We start from the raw sequence: 21,315 nt of genomic DNA, 5'->3' as shown, positions 1-21,315 counted from the left end.
TTCTGACCCAGGTCCCCAGAGAAGTGATCTATAGCTTTCCAGGTCATCTCAACTCTGACTTGTTCTCATCTCTGGACCTCCCTTTCTTCCCATGGTTCACTTAGACCTTGTCACATCATCCAACTAAACTTCCCCTAAGGCTTAGGCTACACCCACCACCTCAACCCCTCACCTCACTATCTTCTTTGCCCCATTCAGTCCATTCTTCAAAACCCAGGGCTCATTCATCTCATTTTCAAATGATTTGATTTCTCCAAAATTTCATTGGCAATATTTTTTTGAGGGTGGTAGTGGTGGTGACACAGTCTCATGCTGTGGCCATGGATGACCTGGAACTTGCTTTGTAGACCAGACTGGTCTTGAACTCAGAGAGATCCACCTCTCTCTGCCTCCTGAGTACTAGGATTAAAGGTCTGCACCACCATGGTCCCCTCACTGGCACTCTTAGGTAGAACACCTACTAGAGGTTTGGGAAATATAGTAAAAATTTCCTGCCTCCAGTTTTCTTCTTAAACTTTGAATTCTCTGAGTTCAAGAACCTGGGCTGTAGTAATTTTCATATTCCCAACAATTCCTAGCATCTGGTATTTCACACTCAGTTGGCGTCAACAGCACTGAGGATAGACACAGGGCTACCCTGAAGGACGGCAGTATTAAGAGAGACAAAACCAAGTGTCCTGCATAAACATCCCATTCTGAGACATGGAGGGTATTGTGCTAATAGGGTCTAGATCAGGATCTGGAAAGACATGGACAAAGAATGGCATTTAGGACAGAAAGGACCTACAAAACAAATGCAGGAAAATAGAAAACTTCACCATGTATACGGCACATAGTTGTGAGTGTATTATTGGTTAAACTGCAGGGCCTTACAAAGCAGAAATGAGGATGCATTCACAATCCATGATGCCCAGGGCATACTTTCCATTCAAACACAAAATTTCCCATTGTCTAAGACTCAGTCAAGTCTTTGTTCATCAAGACAAATAGTACTTTGTTACCTGGTATGTTGCTAACATGTGCGATAAGAGGTTACATCTGCTTGCTCCAAGAAGATCCACCTTTTGACACACATCCATCTTCAACTTGTCAAAGTTTTTTTTCGCAAGGCGGACTTGTGTCTGTACCTATAAAAATGAAGGCAAATCTCTGAGACACTTAAACCTCCATGATGTTAAAATTTGCAGGTGAGGAAAGACCAGTGAAGGGTTTCTCTGTCTTCCATAAGAAAACATCATTACATGTTCCAGATGAATAAGCAGATCTGACATTCATTCTTTCCTTCCAAAAGACCTAGACAAGAACTGTGATGATTATACTTTTGTAACAGACTTACTATATAAATTCTATGTTTTGCAGAATGAGATTAATAACTCTGTCTCCTCCGGGCAATTACAAGCTGGTCACGGTGAAGGTTGGAGACACACACATTCTGAAAAAGATGCTTTGTTCCAGAGTCTTCCAGTCTCTGGAGTGGAGTTCCCACAAGGTCTTCACTTGACTTTTCCCAACATTAACATCTTGTGTAACATTTGCTAAAATGGCAAAACTATCAGTGACACAATCCTATTTACTGATTTCTATATTTTTTGAGGTTTTTCTTTTCTCTCTACTAACATAATTCTACTGTTTCAGGAACCGATTGAGGCTTTATATCAAAGATTTTTTTCCCAAGGCCTAAACCATTCCTACTGATAAATTTTCAATTTTTATTACTGAGTGATGAATACCAGAGAAACTCCAACCACCCATGAACCACACTATAATTCAGGGAAGGATTGATGGCCAGGAAAGTTCTGCACACGTTAACTCCATAGCTCATGTTATAAAAAGAGTAGCGTTTTCAAATTTAGAGGGCTAGGGACATAGCTGAGTCAGCAATGTGCTGGAGTAGCATTTGCGAGGGCCTGGAATCCCATTCCCAGTGCTCACTCCGTAAGCCGGCTGTAGTAGTTCACTCCTGTAATTCCAATAATCCGGAGGTGAAGGCAAGAGGACCAGAAGTTTCAGATCACCGTTGGCTACACAGCAAGATTGAGGCTGGCCTCAGTTACATGAGATGCTATCTAAACACACACACACACACACACACACACACACACACACACACACACACACACCATTTGCACACACACACACACACACATATTAAAAGTGAAGTCAAAATTTCTGCTTCTTCTAATCCAAGGTGCCACTACATTATATTTTGGATGGGGAAAGCCAGACACTTAAAAAACAAAAACAAAACAACATTTTATTGAGGGTTTTTTTTTTGATGTATAAAATCTATACATATTTAATGTGTTCTACTTGATAATTTCAAATATTATTTTAAGAATCTCTTGAGTCATAGAAACAAGGCAGTTGAGTATGACAAGTGATGCTGAGGTATTATATGCTTTTTCATTATTGCATACCAGGCAAGGTAGATAATGTCTCCTTTGTCTACCGCTATGTCACCTGGCAGCCTGGTACAAGGCATGTACTAAATACATACTTGCTTCCCATGCTACTTCAAAATGTCCATAATCAAAAGCCTTTAAAATAGCTTTATAAGTAGTGATTGTGGGGGCTGGTCGGGGAATGGCTCAGTGAGTAAGGGCAGATGCTACCAAGCCTGATGACATGAGTTCAAATCCTAGACCCCACATTGTGGAAGAAGAGAACCGACTTGCACAGCTTGTCTCTCTAACCTTCACACAAGGGTTGTGCAAGTTCTACTTTTTAAAAAAACGTAGTGATTTTCATTTTTCATGAAGGTAAATGCATTATTTGGTATAAATTCAATTAATTCACTATCAATAATAAGAGCTTACACGTTCACAGCTTTTTAATTCATATGGAATTATACAATAACAGGAATAATAATAATGAGTGTAAATATAATGACTGATTTAATTTAATTACTACCTAGTAATATGCTACTTTAGCTGTTATAATGACTTTTCCTGGATGGTGATGACTGAAGCCCTCACAAGGCATGGGCTGACTTAGGGTTGGGCTGCCTCTCTGACTTAATAAGCATGCTACTATGCTCCTTAAAATACCCTCCCCTACTGCCTGAAAAAATCAAGAAGCTCAAACCTGGATTCTATATAGAAATACAAGCTTCATTACGGGATTGTAGGTGACTGGAAAATGATGAGGTTAAACATTTAACACATCAATAGAATTATGACCTGTGAGAATAGAGGATATAAGAGTAATGTGTATAACATACACAACATTTTCTAGGAATTCTTCCCAATTCCCTATCTACAGTGCTGGGGAGACCAGTGGACAGTAGCTATTAGCTCCTCTCAGCCTGACCACAGTGTGAGCTCAAATACTCTGGAGACTGATTATTCATTATTGCATTATTGAAGGCTAAAATTTACCCCCCGGGAGCTCTAACTATAAGAAGTTTAAAGTGAGTGAGATATCATTACTGTTCTGCCTTCTGAGAAGAAGGTGGGAAAGAGACCATGCGCCTCTGCAGGCTGGAAAGAAGAGGAAAACCAGATGGACAGAATTTTAGCAGTTGACATTTTTCTTATAGATCACCAAGGGTCAGCATACTTGCCCAGAAGGGTCTTTGCAATTAGGGCCCGGAAAACTATCTGCCCTCAGCCTTTTCCTTGGAAAGGAGAAAGAACATATCTGGGGCATGCGCTTTTGTGCATGCACTCATTCAGTACAAGTTTCTAGAGCACATATGAGTCCGATCCTATGTTATGTACAGCAGAGGTTATCTGTAAAGTACTAACACATCTAACACACAGTCACTAAACCTTTATGAAAGCATGTACGTTGTTAGGAGCATGCAATGCTTCTAAGAAGTTGAGAGAAAATGGCAATTGCATCACAATGAGAAGAGAGTAAGAGTAGTGATGGCACACAGACAAGGGATGATGAACACCACTGGGCTAGAGGGTCACTGTAAAGTGATGGCATTATTGCCACTGGGTGTTGGGGGTCACTGTAGTCCCAAGGATTGTTCTTTCTGCATGCTCTTATACTTTACCCTGTGACTTTGTAGTCTCCCCTATCTCTGAAATCAGGCTTGACCATGTGACTTGGTGTTGCCCAATAAGAAGCTAACAGATGTCAGACAACTGGAAACCTGAAAAAGGGAATGCCAGCCTGCCTGTATCCACCTTCCTCCTCTCTGCCTCCTTTGGGATGGCTATGAGAACACACTTAGATTGGCCAGCCGGAGTGTGTGAGCCACGTGACATGATGAGACTTACAGAGGAGAGTTCCGCCATTATTAACAGAACCTGCCCTGCCTTGTAGTGACTACCAACCATTGTGTAAGTAGCTACCACACCAGAAACACCTTGTTAACCATAGACTGGTAAGCAATAAAAAGATGCTTATTATTGTAAGCCCTTGAATGCTATCATGGTTTTGTTTCATGGCCTGATTATAACCACAGAGATAAACAGTCAGAAAACAGACAATGAGGGCTCCTGGGAAGAGGCAATGCCATTGCAAATCTAAGGTATGTAAAAGACTGCCTTACTTAGATGGAAATTCTAGATTTTTCTAACAAGATGCGAATAAGATTTTTTTTTCCTTGCATACACATTGTGATTATTTTCCTTTATAAGCTCATTTACTCATAGGTACTCCAGGAAGTGTGGGCTTGCGTCCTTTGCGCAGAACATGAACCTTAGGACTGCATACAGTTCGAGACACTCCTTAGATGATTTTGTTGGGATTCTGAAGGGTAATTTTAGAAATGGTGCGGGCCCAGTGAGTTCTGCGAGGCCATATGCTTGGTGTGTTGATGATGATGATTAAAACACTTAACTCGCCGCTGAGCTTCCACAAGCTGTGCCCTTTCCATGCCAAGCAAGGAGGAGGTTACATTGTCAGGCATTTGGAATCCGGAGCAATGTGTTTAATAGTTTGTGTCCCAGGTCTGCTCTTTACGACACACTTTTAGCCCAGCCAAGGACAAAACTCGAAGGGACACAGCAGAGCACAGACCACCATTGCGATGGTAATTTCACATGCTTCCAGATGCACTTGAGTGAAAACGTTTTGATTATTATTCCTCTCCATCCCATATAAATTAAATTCAATTACATAAACATCTTGAGGCGGCCCTGCGGTTTTCAAAGCTCTTTAAAATTATTTTACTCAAATAAATGTGCCCTTTGTTTATGTCTCCCTTTTGTTTCCCTTGCTCCACCTTTCTCCTGTTCTTTCCCAAACTTTAGGGAAGTGATCATGCATATTAGACCCTCTTTAGTCTGGGTCTTGTCTTCCACAGAAATTCAATTTACCCAAGAAAGCAACCACCTCTGCACTGCCAAAGCTACAAGGCATGGCTCTGTGCTCATTCCTTCTACTGTGAAATTCTACCTCTTAGCCCCCAACTTGAACTAGCCAGGGTAAAGGCAAAGGGATTCATCCTCAGTGCACACTGGCCCTGCTACCCAGTGGGAGAAGGTCTTCAGGTTACTCCACAACCTGGTAATCGGAGCCAACCTTTGTTGTTTTCTAAGTGTTTTATTTCCTTTAAGAACAACAACAAAAAATTCCACTCTGACTTTTAGATTTTTTTCAGTAGGTCACACACACACACACACACACACACACCTACACACACCCACACCCACACACACCCATTCCTTAGGCACATATTGAGTACCGTATCAGGTGTTGGTAGAGGTAGGCACAAAGTGAAGTTGAATGGGGATTTTTTATTATTATTATTAGCAAATGCCTACTGACAAATTAGGGGACAGGTTCAGAAGAAAGTCCAAATTATCCTACAGCAATGACTTATCAAAGCATTTGACTTGGAGGAAGTCAACAGTGGTCAAGCTCCACTAAAGAAACTGAGTATGGCTACCTGTAAAAAATAGTCCAGCTGCTAGAGAGGAGTTAAGGCGATAAGAAAGAGACAATAGGGCAGGTCCTAGACTGGATAGTGGGCTAGCACAGCTGGGCTGCAGAGAACAAGTAGAAAGGTGCTATGAGATGAAGTAGAAGGTCAGATTATATCCTGGAGGACAGACTTTTATTTTAGTTTTGACCTAGACACAGTAGAAAAAACCTTGGGGGCTGGGTTTTAAGCAAGAAAGAAACAGACTCTTCCTTTCGGTTCGGAAAAATCATTTGCTGCAGTGTGCAGATAGGAGGAATTGAAGGTGGATACTGGCTATGAGCAGATTGAAAGTCAAAGGAATGATGGCAGTGGTTTTAGATTAGTATTGATGCTCTGGATACAGGAAACAATGTGGTGACCTAAGAGATATTCAGGAGACAAAAGAAGCCTTAAGGAGAGAGCCCATGTGTGAAGAAACCACAGCCTTCCAGCTCCAGTCTGCACCTACAGCTATCTTCTGTAGATGCCCCATGGCCCCAGCATCTGTGATATCCTAGAGTCTTCATTTCAACATATGCTACCCCTTCACATCTTCACACAATAGCCTCTCAGGGCATCCTTGCAGGGACTCTGACCCTGCCACGCATTGCCTGGCCTTAGCGGCTCTACCGATACCTGCAATCTCTCATATTTTATACCTTTAAAGCCAGTGGCATATAATGGTTCTAAGTTCTGCAGTTGCCTTGGGATACACTCCTTTCCCCAGCTATTATCAACATGTATGTGTGAGGGGAACATAGGCAGTTCTTTAAAAGACTATCCTAGGTAGTTGATTTAAAGGAGATAAGACTTCTTCCCCCACTACTATTCCATTCTCAGTTCAGTCCTTCTCTTTTCGTACAAATGAACATCTTTGCAGGTTGGGTCCTTTGATCAGGGGGTGGGGTAGCTTGTCATCAAAAGTCTCTTTTCACTGTCTAGTATAGAAGGCCAAGTTTCTCTTTGATAGAGTTGATCTCATCACAATTACAGCTGCCTTGCAGCCAGTGCTCTTCACACATCCTCCAAACAAATTAATCCATTGTCTTAAATTCAACTTCACTCAGATTCTCAACACAGGCAGAATGAATCCAAAATTCCTGCCCAAAATGTCATACAAAGGGTCCCCATCCCAATTCCTGATAAAGTCCCTGTTCCCCTCCAAACCCCTCTAAGATTCGCGGTTCTCTCACATTCTTGTCTTTTAAGCTCCCACCAGAATGGCCTATTGAGCTCTGTTTACTGAAGTTGCAAACTCTTTTATATTCCAGCCATAAAACACTTCCAGGTCTAAGAACCCCAAGGTCAGGTTAAACATAGCAAGGCCCCACTTCTCAGTTGCAATTTCTGTCTTAGTTTCTTTTCCTGTTGCTGTTATAAAATATTCAAACAAAAGCCATTAAGAAAGAAAAAGGGTCTTTTTTTACTTCCTGTTCAAGATACAGTCTAAGCCAGAGAGGTCAAGGAGGCAGATGCTTACGGCAGCAGGTGCTTGATGTAGCTAGTAGCAGCACATCCGTAATCAGGAAACAAGATGGATGCCCACTGGTGCGCAGCTTGCCTTCTCCATTTTATAAAATGGAGGATCCCAGGTCAAGGAATGGTTCAATCCATAACTAAAGACAGATCTTCCCATATCAATTAACGTAACTAAGATCACCCATCACAGGCATGCCCACTGACCCAACTCTGTTGATTCTATATCCTGTCCAGCTGATAGTTAACACTGACCATCATAGCATTTTAAAGTCAGTTAAATCCATCATAATATATCGTGGTGATTGTAGCTTGAGGAACCAGATCCCTTTCTTAGGATTTCTGAACTTAAAACAAGAGAAAAATTAGTCTCAATTTGTCTTTTAACAGCAAAACCTCTAAAGGCAGGGAGTCCTGACGTTTGAGATTTTGGTTATATGTATGCGGAGAATTGGTCCGCAAAGAAAAACAAAAAAAAAAAAAACAAAAAAAGGAGGCAGCAAGGAAATGGCTTAGTAGGTGAGAATGCTTGCTTTGCAATCATGAGGATCTGAGTGTCAGTCCCTAGCACACAAACCACGGTTACGTGTGTGTGTGCTTGTATCCTGGGATACATTAGTGTGCACGGCAAGGCGGTCAGCATAGCCAAAGCTTCAAGTTCAGTGATAGATGCTTAGTCTCCAGGCAACAAGGTCTCGGAAATAGAGGAAGACACCTGACTTTTTTGGCTTCCACATTACTGTATATGCTACCCATATGCAACACTTAACGCTATATGCACGTGCGCCTTGCATGTGCCTGAGACACACACAAACATGCACACACACACAATTTTTTTAGAGACCAAAAGAAGACAGGGGAAGCAGGGAGAAGATAAGGAAGAGTTTTCTGATCAGCTCCTTCCTTTGCCTTAATGAATTCAAGATGGCTCTCTGTTACCTGGATGCAGCTGGCACTAACCCTTGGTTGATCACAGCTGCTTTCTGTAAATTCTCATGAGAGACTCCAACAAGCTTCATGATAAATATCCCTTTCTATTTTTGATTATTATAATCTCTGAATTTTTTTTTGTAATGGGGAGGTAGTCACAGTCAATGTGACTTTAATTTGCATTTCTCTGATGACTAATGATGCTGAACTTTTCATTTTTACTCGTCTTACATAATTTTAGTAACGTGTCTATTCAGAGCTTTTGCCTAGTTTTAAAAATCCGGCTTGTCGTCAGATTAATAAGTAGTAAGAGTTCCTCATATGTTCTGAATACGAATCATTATCAGATATAACTTTGGAAACATTTTCAAGTCTGAAATTGCCTTTCATTTTCTTAATAGTGTCTTTTGAAAAGAAAAGGTTTCACTTTTGATGAGGTCCAATTTACCAAGTTTTCGTTTGTGGTTTGTGTTTTTTTGTGCCTTAACAATCCCTTCCTTAGCTCAAGGCAACAGACATTTTTCCTATCCTTTGCCTTCCAGAAATTTAATGTTTCTTTAAAAATCATATTTATATTCATAGCCATTTCAAGTTCATTTGTTATATATGGTATGAGATCAAGGTGCAGGTCTATTTTCTATGTGGACATACTGTTACAGCATCTTTTGTTTTTAAAACGAGATCCAAGCATCCACTGTACCTGGTATCTACAGCAAAATCAGTAAGTTATATACAGGCAGGTTCATGCCTGGGGTTTCCACTTCATTTCTTTTACTTATGGGTATGGACGCCCTTCTACCAACACCACACCGTCGTGATTACTATCAGTTCTATTAAGTGTTACAGTTAAAGATATCTAAGTCCTACTGTTTTGTTCTGGGTTGTATGTGCTGTGGACTGAATCTATGGCTTGACATGCTAGCCATATGCTCTACTGTTGAGGTACATGCCAGACCTGACTTTTGTCTTTTCACAATTATTTTGGCTATTTCTGGGCCTTCTATACAAACCTTGCCAATTTCTAAAGTAAATCTTTTGAGCGGATAAAGGTACTTGGTGTACAATTTTGTGATCTCGGATCATTCCTTGGAAGCCACATAGAGGTGGAAGGAAAGAACGGACTTCCTGAGGTTGACCTTGACCTCCACCCATGTGCCATGGTATCCAGACCCACACAAACACTGTGCTCCTACACACAATTACTCTTTAAGAAACTGTTAAAGCCTGGGGTGACAGCATATTCCTGTAATCTCAGCATTCCAGAGAGAAAGCAGATGGATCTCTGTAAATTTGAAGGCAGCCTGGTCTACACAGTGAGTTCCAGGCCAGCCAGGGATCCAGGGATCCATGGTGAGGCCAGAAGAGGGTACCAGATTCAACAGAACTGGGGGTACAAATGGATGTTAGTCATTGCGTGAGTGCTGGGCATTGTACCCAAGTTCTATTAATCATTAAGCCATCTTTCCAGATATTTAATTCTCTTTTTTGATGGTATCACAATTTCTAAAGCTTTCATGGTCAATTATAACTATAAACATATTCGAGTTTATGTTATCTTTTTTTTTTTTTTTTTTTGGCTTTTCGAGACAGGGTTTCTCTGAGTATCTATCTACTCACTCTGTAGACCAGGCTGGCCTCAAACTCAGAAATCCGCCTGCCTCTGCCTCCCAAGTGCTGGGATTAAAGGCGTGCACCACCACCGCCCGGCTATACTGTTATCTTATTTCTTGTGATACTGTTAAGTTCAACTACTCGTTTTAAAAAAGTTTATTACGATTCCTTTCAATTGACTATAACTATCTCCACAGCAACCCCATCTGTACACATTGCTTGAAAATAAAGACAGATAAAGTTAATCTTTCAAATTTATGACTATTACTTAGTTTTTTACTATTTTTGTAGGTGTGAGTCAGCATGTTCTGAATAGCACCCATCGATGGCCCACGCATGCGCAGTCAGTGCTCCTGCGTCCCCTAATCCTGGCACCTACCTGACAACCCGAGACAAAAACAGAACATGTGACCCGGGCAGCCAAATGGCCGGTGCCAGCTGCACAGGAGAGGCGGTTACGAAACAAGGGGACAAGGGTAGAGGGTACAAAGGCACTCCTCACTGTTATAATAAACAAGTCTGCATCTGCTTCTCACTCCCAAAGTGAGTCTTTGATTCTGTGTCTTCTTACCCCCTATCCCCAAGGCTCGTTTGTGGGGGGCCGAGGGCTATGGTAACACATTTTCATATTGATATGGTAATACTGAGTGGAAGCTGACAGAGCAAACACATAATCTCAGTCATGAGATATACGAGCAAGCAGTCTTTGGTAGCCAAGCATGTTAGTTGTAACTAACATTACCATTATCATACCGAGCATACATTTCTCTGTCCTTTGCTTGCTGAGTAGTTTTGCCAGGAACAGACCTGGATTGTATCAAGTGATTTTCCTGTCTCTGTTGTACCAACTATTTGATTTGCTGCTTTTGGTCTCCTCAGAGAGCTGATTAAATTGATTGACTTTAAACCGACCTCACTCCTTAGAAACCACAGTCAAGCTGTTTATATTACTTTTATTTTATATGCTATTGAGATTTACTCATTGGTAGTTGGTTTTTTTTATTTTGTTTTATTTTTGTAGCTTTATTGAGAAATAATGCACATGCATATAGGTCACCATTTAAAGTGTAAAATTCAGTGACTTTCACTATTTTCCCAGACTTGAAATATGTGTCTCTCAGTCAATTGCAGAACATTTCATTAAAGCTGCCCCCAGAAACCCCATGCCCACTTCTTTTTCTTTCCTTTTCAAAAGACAAGATTTCTTTGTCTAACTCAGGCTGCCCTCAAACTTCCAATCTTCCTGCCTCAGCCTCTTGAGTGCTGGGACCTAAATCTTTTAATAATCAACATATTGTCTATATTTATAAGATACATTTCTATATATTGTTCTTCAAGTAGCCTTTTCTGGTTTTTCTTTGTTTGTTTTAATGGAGAATCAGAAATTGTAGGCAAAAGAAAGAGAGAGAGAGAGACAGAGAGAGACAGAGAGAGAAATTGTAGACTAGCCTGTGACATAGTATGAGTCTATCTCCAAACCAAACAAAACAAAACAAAACCCCAGAAAATAGTGTTTAGCCATTTCCTTGTCATGTCTCCCATACAATGGCTGGAGGTGTGTTGGTGGAAAGTCTTTTAGCTGCAAATGAGAAATATGAGTAAACAGACACACAGAACCGGAAGCTGCCTGCATGACTATCCTGCACGCATCTGTATGATCTTGCTGTCTTCTTCCTGGTAGCCCATGTCTTCCCTTTTCTCTTCCTAACAAAGCTGAGTCGGGTAGCCATTTTTTTTTTTTCAGGTAGCTGATGATTCTAACTTTTTTTTTTTTTTTTTTTTGGTTTATAATTTTGTCTAATGCTTTTTATCATTTTTCTTTTGGCAGATGATTTGTTTATGTGTTTATTTATTTTACGTAATTTTTGAGAAGGAAGTTTAGGTTACAGCTCACGATCATCCTTATTTTCTAACCTTAATACTTAATGGTACAAGCTTCCCTCAAACACTACTTTACCTGTATCTCACTTGGCTTGATACGCTGTGCTTTCCCTTCCTTTGATTCAAAATACATTCTGGTTTTCCATACAATGTGTTCTTTGGACCAATGGGCTAGTTGGATGGATGTTGTTCTATTGCTACTTATTTGAGAGATAACAGAGTTAAATACTTACAACTGATTTACAGCTCAGTTCTGTTGTAGTCTTAGGTAACGTTCTTTGTGATTTCAATTTTTGGGAATTTATTTGGGAGGTAGCTGCAAGGCTCAGTGATAGAATACTTGTCTAGCATGCATGATTTAAAGTGGTTCTTATGGGTAGCATAGAGCTAAACCTACATTTTTACATGGGCCAGTCTCCTCCCCAAGACATGACGGGAAAATTCACCCATGAATTCTAACACTATGGTTACCCAAATAAGACATGTACATAATATATACACACATACACATACAGCCATATATATACATATATACACATATATATGTGTATATATGTATATATATATATATGTGTGTGTGTGTGTGGTGTGTATGTGTATATGTGTATATTATATGTGTGTATATGTGTATATTATATATGTATATATTATATATGTGTATATTATATATGTAACAGCCATATATATATATGTATATATGTGTGTGTGGTGTGTATGTGTATATGTGTATATTATATATGTATATATGTGTATATTATATATGTATATATGTAATGGCTTAAAGAAAAAGCAGTCATGAATTTGGGAACAGGGTACAATGGGAGAAGTAGGAGAAGAAGCAGGAGCCAGCAGTACTCATGTATAATGTTCTCCAAAAGTTAACATTCAACAAGAAAAGATGCAGTTTCCAGCACACTCTTCTACATTTTATTCCATTTTGTGGATAGAGGAGACTATGGGACATAGGAAATACAGTGAGAAGATCTGCTTAGATTGATGCAGAGTCCTAGCGCGCTACTTCTTTCTAAGTTGCACATGGTTGCTGCAATACGGTCCTTATTCTATGCAGTAATCCGTTTCAGGCTTGGTTAAACATCACGGGATGATTTACCGTATCGAACTTGAGGTTGTAAAAATAGGACAGTATTTGCTTGTTGTGCTATTTCTGGCATCTCTGAGCTTGCTCTCGAGGCTCACTGGCAGCGTTTCAGTCCTTGCAGACACGAGTTCTGAGGCACAGCTCACACACATCTGGTGACTAAATGTGTTTGACTATAACTCGTGCGCATGCACTCCTTCACACACACACACTGTGCGCATGCGCTCCTTCACACACTGCGCTTCAGTGTTTCTATAAGGCTCTTTCCTCTCTATGCAGCTTAAATACTTTTTTCCTTAATGGCCATAAAAGTAAAACAGGGGCCTAGTGGTTCTTTCTGCTTTCTTGGCTTTTGTGTGAAAGTGAAATCATCTGAAATGTATTCTTCTGGCTCTGTGCACTGCAGGTCTAAGAAGAACGGCTAACATGGCAGTAGTGAACTGTTATACTCCTTTCCACTTGAGTAAGCAAGGCTCCTTGCCCTAATAACTGATTCCATGGCCACGATCAGAGAGACATAAGATGATCAAGAAATACGCTGTACTAGAAAACAGGATGGCCATGACTGGAGTCAGCAGGCTCAGGAGTCAGCTGAAGAGTATCCCAGGACCCAAAGACGAGCTAATCCGAAAGAAAAAGCAGTCATGAATTTGGGACCAGGGTACAATGGGATTAGCTGATGGGGTACAATTAGCTGATGAAGCTAATGAAGGTAAAGATGAAAAGACACCTATATACTTGTCTATGAGATCATAACAAGATCTATGAACAAATATGAAGCCAAACAACCTCACTGGTAATTTGTAGAGAATACCTAAACCAGTTCGAGACTCTGGAAAAAAGGGAAAAAAAAAAAAAAAGAATTGTTTGTTTAGCCTTTACTGTCAAACTGTCTACAGGTGCTGAGATACGAGGGAAGCTACTCATTCCTGAGTCATCCAAATGCTCACACAAAGCGGGAAGATGAGACATAATGAAGTTACCGATTTCCAGTAGTGGGGCTGACTTCCCGGAGGGTCCACTTCACGCTCACAATGGCTTTGCTGCGTCCCCGCTTTTGAACTTCGGCCTAGTTTAATCATTAGCTTTCCTAGCTTCACGTTTATTTAATTCCCTTCCTTCTTCTCTTCTTCCCAAAAAGTGTGACTGAACATTTACAAGTTCCCGGTGTCTGGATATGTAATGGGTAAATCCAATCGTCTGCACTGAGTACACTCTACCGTGTGAACGGAGGGAACATGACAAGAGTGATGAAGTGAAGGCAGTGCAGGCAGAGCGCTCTAAGCAGAGAGAATTGAGTGTGAAGGCTGAGGGATGAACTATGTTTGATTTATTTAGGAATTGGTTATTCCCTGTTGTTCTGTGTATCCTGCATCCCCAATCTTTCTACATCCCTTATTAATGTGTAGGTTTGTCTACAAACAAACAAAAAAAAAACTTCTTAAAATCAATGGATGAGTTTGAAAAGGTTTATTATGAAAATGATAGATATGAATAGTTGTAATATGTATCTAAAACGGACGTGGTGTGTGGGTGTGTGTGCATGTGTGTATGAGTGTGTGTGTGTGTGTGTGTGTGTGTGTGCAGGAAGCACACCTGTCCACAGAGTATGTGTGAAAGGAAAGATAAGGTTGGGTGCTGTTCCTGGTCCATTGAGACAGGGTCTTGCCATTGCATACTCCAGATGGGTTGCTCTGCCAGTAGCTGGGGACTGTCCTGTCTCCACCTGTAGTCTTTTATAGGCTCACTGAGATTACAGACATGTGTTATTATGCTGGTTTTACATAGGTTATAGGGATTTGAACTCAGGTCCTCACACTTGTATAGGAAATTCCAGGGAAATATTCTGAAGAATAAGACATTTTAGAAGCTGGCAATATGGCTCAGATGGTAACAGGACTTTTCATAAGCCTGATGACAGAATTCAATCCCCCCAAACCCATACAGTAGAAGGAGAGTGCAAACTTCTGCAAGTTGTTTGTGCTCTGACCGCTACATGTATGTGCATCCCACTCTGAGAAATAAATGCATGTAAAAAATTAATTAGAGGTTTTAGAACAAGAACATTGAGAGATGTATATTTCATGTATGCTAAGAGGGGGAGGCTTTGGGGGAGTGGGTAACTCTGGTTTTGGAGCCTTAAAAGTCTGGAATCTGCATGGAAATAAATCTCAGTGCCTGGGCCTGTCATGTCAAAGCCTTAGTTAAAGAGAACATCAGAGGTGTTACAGTATGTGGGGGACAGGCATGGAGGGGCAGGCAGTTTTCCATGAGACGCTGGACAGAGTGTACTGGCCAAGCTGACTTTTGATTTAACTGGGGCAGCTTGGTAAACAGGTAGATCTGAGAGAGAGGAAAAGCTGAAGTCAATAAAGAAGTGAAGAGAAGAAAAGGGAGCCTGTCCATATTTCATGCTGCAGCTCTGACGGTTATCGATACTTCACACACAAGGATGTGATTGTTACCGATTTCACTTCTGCCTAGCCATGTAGGACCTCTAACGACTCAGCAATAATGAATGTGTTGTGTCGTGACAAGGGCAGGTTTCCAGCTGTGTGTCAAATTTATAGGACAATAAGTAGAACCCTCTAGCCAGGATCTCCACACATGAACACTCTTCACACTAGACAAATGATTTGTGTCCACCTGGACTATCAGAAAGCCCCAGAGACTCAGTTCACCCAGGTATTTGTAAAGTGTATCATGTGACTTACACTCAGACACATTCTCTAATATACATGGAAAAAGAAAAATCACAAGCGGAAAAAAAAACCCACCCAAGTTCTTCCCTACTCTGCTCTCCAAAGTCCAGGGTCCAGGGTTCTGGGGGTGTTTTGGTTACACACCAAAGGTCAAATGGAGATTGTAAGCTGAAAAGTCATCTTGGAGCGTACCATTTTATAACTGTTTCATATTGTACTTTCCTCACAGTAGAAACGAGATAAAAAAACAGAAAATTATTTGCCTAAAATAAGCCTAGAGCAGAGAGAAGACTGACCCCCATCAGAATCTGTCCCAGCTCCTGTAAACACAAACTCCATGCTGGACCCAGGCTGAGTGGGACATCGTGGTCTCCTTCCCACTTCACCTCAGCGCCATGTTGTGGGCTCTGTGTGTGTTACGTTACTACCTGCAGCTAAGGTAGGCCTAGATCTGCCTCTGTTTTTTCATACTTCCTCTTCCTGAAATGCCTTCCCACGTTCCTGTCTCTGTGTTCTGCTCCCTTGAAAACCCTTCCCTGAAGTGCTCCTCAGTGAAACCAACAACAGCCTTCCCTTGTCTAACGAAGAACTACCTACATAAATGTTCCTCCTGTGTGTGCCCAGTGCACGTCCACATTGTAAGCTTCAAGGGAGTGGAGGTTACACTCTCTAATTTTATAAAGGGAAAGTGATATGCCCTGCAGTTGCAGGCATTCGAGACACAGATGGACAAAGGGAGGTTCCTGGAACCAGTGACCAGGTCCCCCTCCACCCATGCTTTCCCACTGCAGAGTACTGCATGCATGGTTTTCTCTGAAGATGTCACTTTTTGCCATCACTGCTCCACAGACTCCTAGCGGTATTGCAGAACACCCCTGTAACATGGTTTTGTTACTATTTCAGTCAAGAAGGAGGAGACTGGGCTTTAAATGAATTAGGCAAGGTGCCCAAGTGTATTCAACCTTCTAAAATCTAAATCACTACATCACCGAAACCGCTTAATTTTGCCAAATCTCAGATCTCAAATGATGGTGGTAGGGATTTGGGGACAGCTTTCCCTTGTCGTTTTGTTAATTGACTATGTTAACATTCTAATGCTTTCAAAGTTTATGAATCTGGCTTCTTGTGTGAGAACCCCAACTGTCACTCACAGTGGAATTACATCCTCAGATACAGGATCAGAACCAGAGGTAACTGGCTGAACCGTAGGCAACTCAATTATCCCAACCCCTGTAGCTCAGACTATGCGGCTCCATTTCTGAGTGATGACGCTAGTTCTCACATCCTAATGTGCTTAATGTTTACTGGGCTGGTGATCCCCCCCCCCAATTTTCAGTTTTTAAGTTAAAAAACCAATTCTGTCATCAGAAAACATAACTGAATGGATTCACTTCCTATTTCAAGTCATTGGTGGAAGTATTACCTCAGGCCACAAGGCTGAAGGCAGAATATCAGCTTTATAAATTTCTCTCTAATCCAAGCAGCATACAAATCAGAAGATGGCAGAGGCCAATACTTCCTTTTCATCCTATCATTCCACTGCAAATTTTAACAGATTTTTAACAATTAGTGTGAGTGACTGGTGTGTGTGTGTGTGTGTGTAATGCACATGTAGACGTCAGAGGACAGGTCTGTAGACTCTATTCTCTTCTTCTACCTTTGTGAGGGTTCCAGGAATGGAACTCACATCTCCAGGCTTCCATGGAACGCACCTTTACCTGCTGAGCCATGTCACAGGCCCTTTACTAGAGTTTTACAATTATGTCATTCTTTCTTTTTTTTTCTTTTTTTTTTTTTTTTTGCTACTTTGTTTCCATCATTTATTCAAATTTGTGTTCTGTGAAAAGTTAAATAATTTGCTCCTACTTCTTGGCTGCACACACTGAACCTGTCTGCACTTTACATTATGGTGTTCTGTTCCTGTGCTTGCAGATGGCCCATTACTGTTGGTAACTGCCACTCTCAAAGACAAGTCATCCAACACATGATGGTGTGCTGCTCTGCAGAACATGCTTCTGCCTGGGGGAGCTTTATTCTCTATGGACTGTCTCCTTTTAGGAATAGAGAAGAGAGGCTGCTGGAAATCGCTATCGTCCAGTTTATTTTAGATCAGCAGCCGTGGCACAGTTGGGTTATATCATTTGTACACACTCAGTCCATAATGTTTTGACCAGCAATCACTCCTTTGACAGCACAGGCCTGACAACACGAGCCTCTCACTTGGATAAGAAAGTTCTCCTGTGGCTGAGTTACTTAACTGCTCTCTGAAACCCAATCGCTCTTCTGTATCTTCTTAGACTCTCTCAAAAATAAGTGTATCTACCAGACAAAGTCTCTCCAATGGAAGAGGCAGTGATGGCAACTATCATTTCTAGGTGGGGCCTGTAAGATTTGTGTGCTTTCCCTTTCCTAAAGATTGGGATGTCACATCTAGCCAACAACAGAAGGTGAGTGTCCAGGACTACAAAGCTATTGCTTGCCTGGGTACCTTGACTTTTTGATGGAAAGATACCCTTCTAACCTAGACCCCATTCTTAGACTATTTTGGGTATCTCTTTGTACCATAATCAAGCTTACTGTATCCTAACAACGCAGGGATAGGGCAATCAAGTGACTTAAGATTCTAGACATAACATTGGAAGTGGGCTAGAGTTCAATGAATGAACCATAAAAAAATGAACAACTATCTAAAGATTTATTCTGTTTACCCCTTGTGTGAGCAACAATAATAATATTATCAATAATAACAATAATAACAATGTTATCAGTAGTATTGGGTGATTAATGAAATATCAAAATCTGTTGGGTTATGGTGTGTGTGCGGAATCTGTTGTTGGGTTAGTGTATGGGTTGCATCTGTCTCATCAAGGGGCTAGGGCCACTGGTGGAGATGGAGGCATGGGAGGTTGACTGTGCTCACTCCACACTGGCGCCTGGTGGGCATAGGAAGCCAAGGTACCCCGCTCAGGGGTCCTGCATGGAGCCGGAGCTCTTGGTTTAGGGGTCCCTGGGCCAAAAAAACAGACGGGAACTGGCTGGTTCTCAGGCTCTTGGGCCCCCCAGACACGGCTGGCAGGCTGCAGAAGGGCCGAGAATGAAGTGGGAGGCATATGGGCTAGATATCCCACAGCTGACGGGGAGAGGAGGAGAGATGAGCTCCGGTTGCATTCGAGGGGAAGGGAGTCTAGCTTGGCTGGGTCATGGCTGGCTTGGCTTGTTTGCTTGTGTTGGTGGTCTCCTTGGCTGGGAACACAGAGAGTTCTTCTGTGGGAGATTAGGCAGCGGCTGTGTAGATGGAGACTTGCTCCACTGTTCCCCATGGTGGGTCCCAAAGAAGAGAAACAGTCTATTGTCTTAAGATGTTTATTGTCATGGTGGAAAGTAGAGGAAAACCATACCCCTGTTTCTCAGGGCAGGCCTGAAGTTAAATACCTTTTGCAAGGAGGAGGGTCTGGGAAGGAATGCTTAATTGACTATGCCCTCTGGCTTTTAGGTACCTCATTAATATGGAGACCTGACTTGAGGCTCCCTGGCCTGTAGTCACATCCTCTACCTGTGGAGGGGATAGGGGGCTTTGTCCTATGTGACTGAAAGACCCAAGTCTAGGGAGATCTGTGGCCTTAAGTCAGGAGCTGGAGTCTGGGAGTGTGGAGAAATGCCTGCTGTCCCTTGCAGGGAACCTGCAGGGTCTCTGGCGATTTCCAGCCAGTGTTGGACCAGAAACCAGGCTGTCCTTCATGGTCCTACAAAATGTTCAACATCTCTCCTCACTCATTTTAATGCTACTGAAAGTTAGAAATGTTGTACAACTACTGGGGAGACTGTGTCAGGATGGAACCAAAATCAGTGAAATGTTAGAAAGTTTTTTGTTCTCTTTAATCACAATCTTATGACCGAGAAGTCTTAGATGTCTCCCTAGTGAATTTCTGATGCTCAGTGTATTATTCTGGCAGCACAAACTAGCTTCCAAATGTTACATATATATTCCTTGGAAAGCCGGGGTGCGTTTTCTACACTGTATGGAGACAAAGTCTTTAAATATTTAGGTCTCAAAGTTATACATGTAAAATGGCAGAGAAATAAAAATGTTGCTTAAAGAAACACCAAAGACACCACTGGATACAGGGTCCTTTTCCAAGAGCTTCTAAATAATCCAGCTTTTAAAACTCAATTTATTCTACTGTTTCTTTCAAATCTTCAGCTATTTTTAAACTGATCTTACTGAGGTGTAACTCTAAGCAAAAACAAACTAAATTTACAGTTCTAAGAACTCTTAGATACTTGTGTGCGTGTGAACACACACACACACACACACACACACACACACACACACACACGCACACATCACGTGCCCGCGTCTACCTCTCGGAAACGCGTAGAACATTTGCACCACTCCAGAGGAATCTTTTATGCTCCACTGTCAATTCTGCCTTGAAACTATAATAAGTAATCTTCTCTGCAGACTATGTTAGAAGAGGCTTTGGCATAATTACATTGATACAATTTTAAACATCCATTCAATAGTTATTAACCCCAGTTGGGCTACATAGGGCAACTTGAGGGCTAAAAGATCTGGGTTCTATGCCTCGATAAGAGGCTCCCTTGCTTTGCAGCCTTTGGCAAATTAACTTTTCTGAATCTCCACCATCAACATAAGATAAATAAGAGACAAACCTATTCAAGAAGCCTCCTTACAAAGGCATATTTGGTGTTAATAATGTGGGTTTATTCTCAAGGGCTTGTACTTACCACCAAAACAGGCAGCCACACCTATCTGTACAGGTAGCTACAAAGGTCAAAAACAACTAAAAGCTATGGCATCAGGCACGGGTCCTTGTTCCCAAGGAAATTTCAAACTGATGAGAACATTAGAGACAGGAGTGTAAAAAACACAAAGATCCACTAAAAAAGTATCTTCGGAAGGTAATAATTATGAGATTTATAAAACTTCATTTTTCATTATCTACTATAGTATCACTAACAAAGTTTTTCATGAGTATTTATTGAGATATTCTTCTTACTAATAAAAGAAGAAGAGCTAGCTAATTTTCTAGCATTCTCTGCATCTAGAAATCCATAGGCTTTTAACCTCTACATCCAAGGTCAGAATCACCATACTTTCTGTTGGTACAAGCAGGACCTAAATTGGAAGACCCTCAGGTGCACTTTGAATGTTTACTTTCCTACAAAAATGCATGCCTCATCCTATTTCTGTAGAGCAGTGTTGGGCCTTAGGTTACAGATGTATATATTTTCAGGCTCCAGGAGGACTAGGGAGAAGGCAAACATACCGCTGTCTGCTCCAGCTGAACCCTATATCAATAAGACAGTGTATTCTACAGATAAAGGGCTCTGCTATTGATTTCAAAATAACAGCTGAATTCATGCAACTAGTCGTTTTGTTAAGAACTACAACAGAAACGGGTGGAAATGGGGGTTGCTTTAACCAAACTCCTCAGGGAAATACATTACAGTTTAAAGTCACAAGATAGCTTTCTCACTTCCCAGGCCACTTATAAATAATCCCTCTAGAATAGATTTAGCACTGCAAGAATAATTCACACTTGAAATAAGATCTAATGACCTACTGTGGATTAAAACCTTGGGTGCCTAGGAGTTCAGGCACAGTGAAGGGAGAAGAAAGAAACCTGCGCGCTTACTTTAACATTATTTTGGACTAAATATCTTTAAGATGCAAAAAGGAAACAAACAAGAAAAAGGATATTTTAAAAATTCTGTTTGAGTTTTAAAAAAAA

The 21,315-nt window shown here is 41.2% G+C and overlaps 1 protein-coding gene and 1 long non-coding RNA gene across 5 annotated transcripts in view; one reads left to right on the top strand and one right to left on the bottom strand.

The window, feature by feature from the left end:
- Positions 1 to 21,315, bottom strand: part of Ica1 (islet cell autoantigen 1) — a 133,862-nt gene that overhangs the window by 38,451 nt on the left and 74,096 nt on the right. For all 4 annotated transcript variants that reach the window (XM_076913697.1, XM_076913698.1, XM_034519135.2 and 1 more), the window contains exon 7: positions 1,002 to 1,127. In XM_076913697.1, the coding sequence (XP_076769812.1) occupies positions 1,002 to 1,127 (126 nt within the window). The remainder of the gene's footprint in view (positions 1 to 1,001; positions 1,128 to 21,315) is intronic.
- Positions 4,155 to 10,412, top strand: LOC143434570 (uncharacterized). The gene is made up of 2 exons (XR_013104179.1): positions 4,155 to 4,292; positions 10,169 to 10,412. It is a non-coding gene; the product is annotated as an uncharacterized LOC143434570 (long non-coding RNA).

Source organism: Arvicanthis niloticus, chromosome 15 (genome assembly GCF_011762505.2).
Source record: "Arvicanthis niloticus isolate mArvNil1 chromosome 15, mArvNil1.pat.X, whole genome shotgun sequence".
NCBI classification, from domain to species: domain Eukaryota; kingdom Metazoa; phylum Chordata; class Mammalia; order Rodentia; family Muridae; genus Arvicanthis; species Arvicanthis niloticus.
Note: the sequence above shows the minus strand (reverse complement) of the source record. Positions and strands in the feature narration are given on the sequence as shown.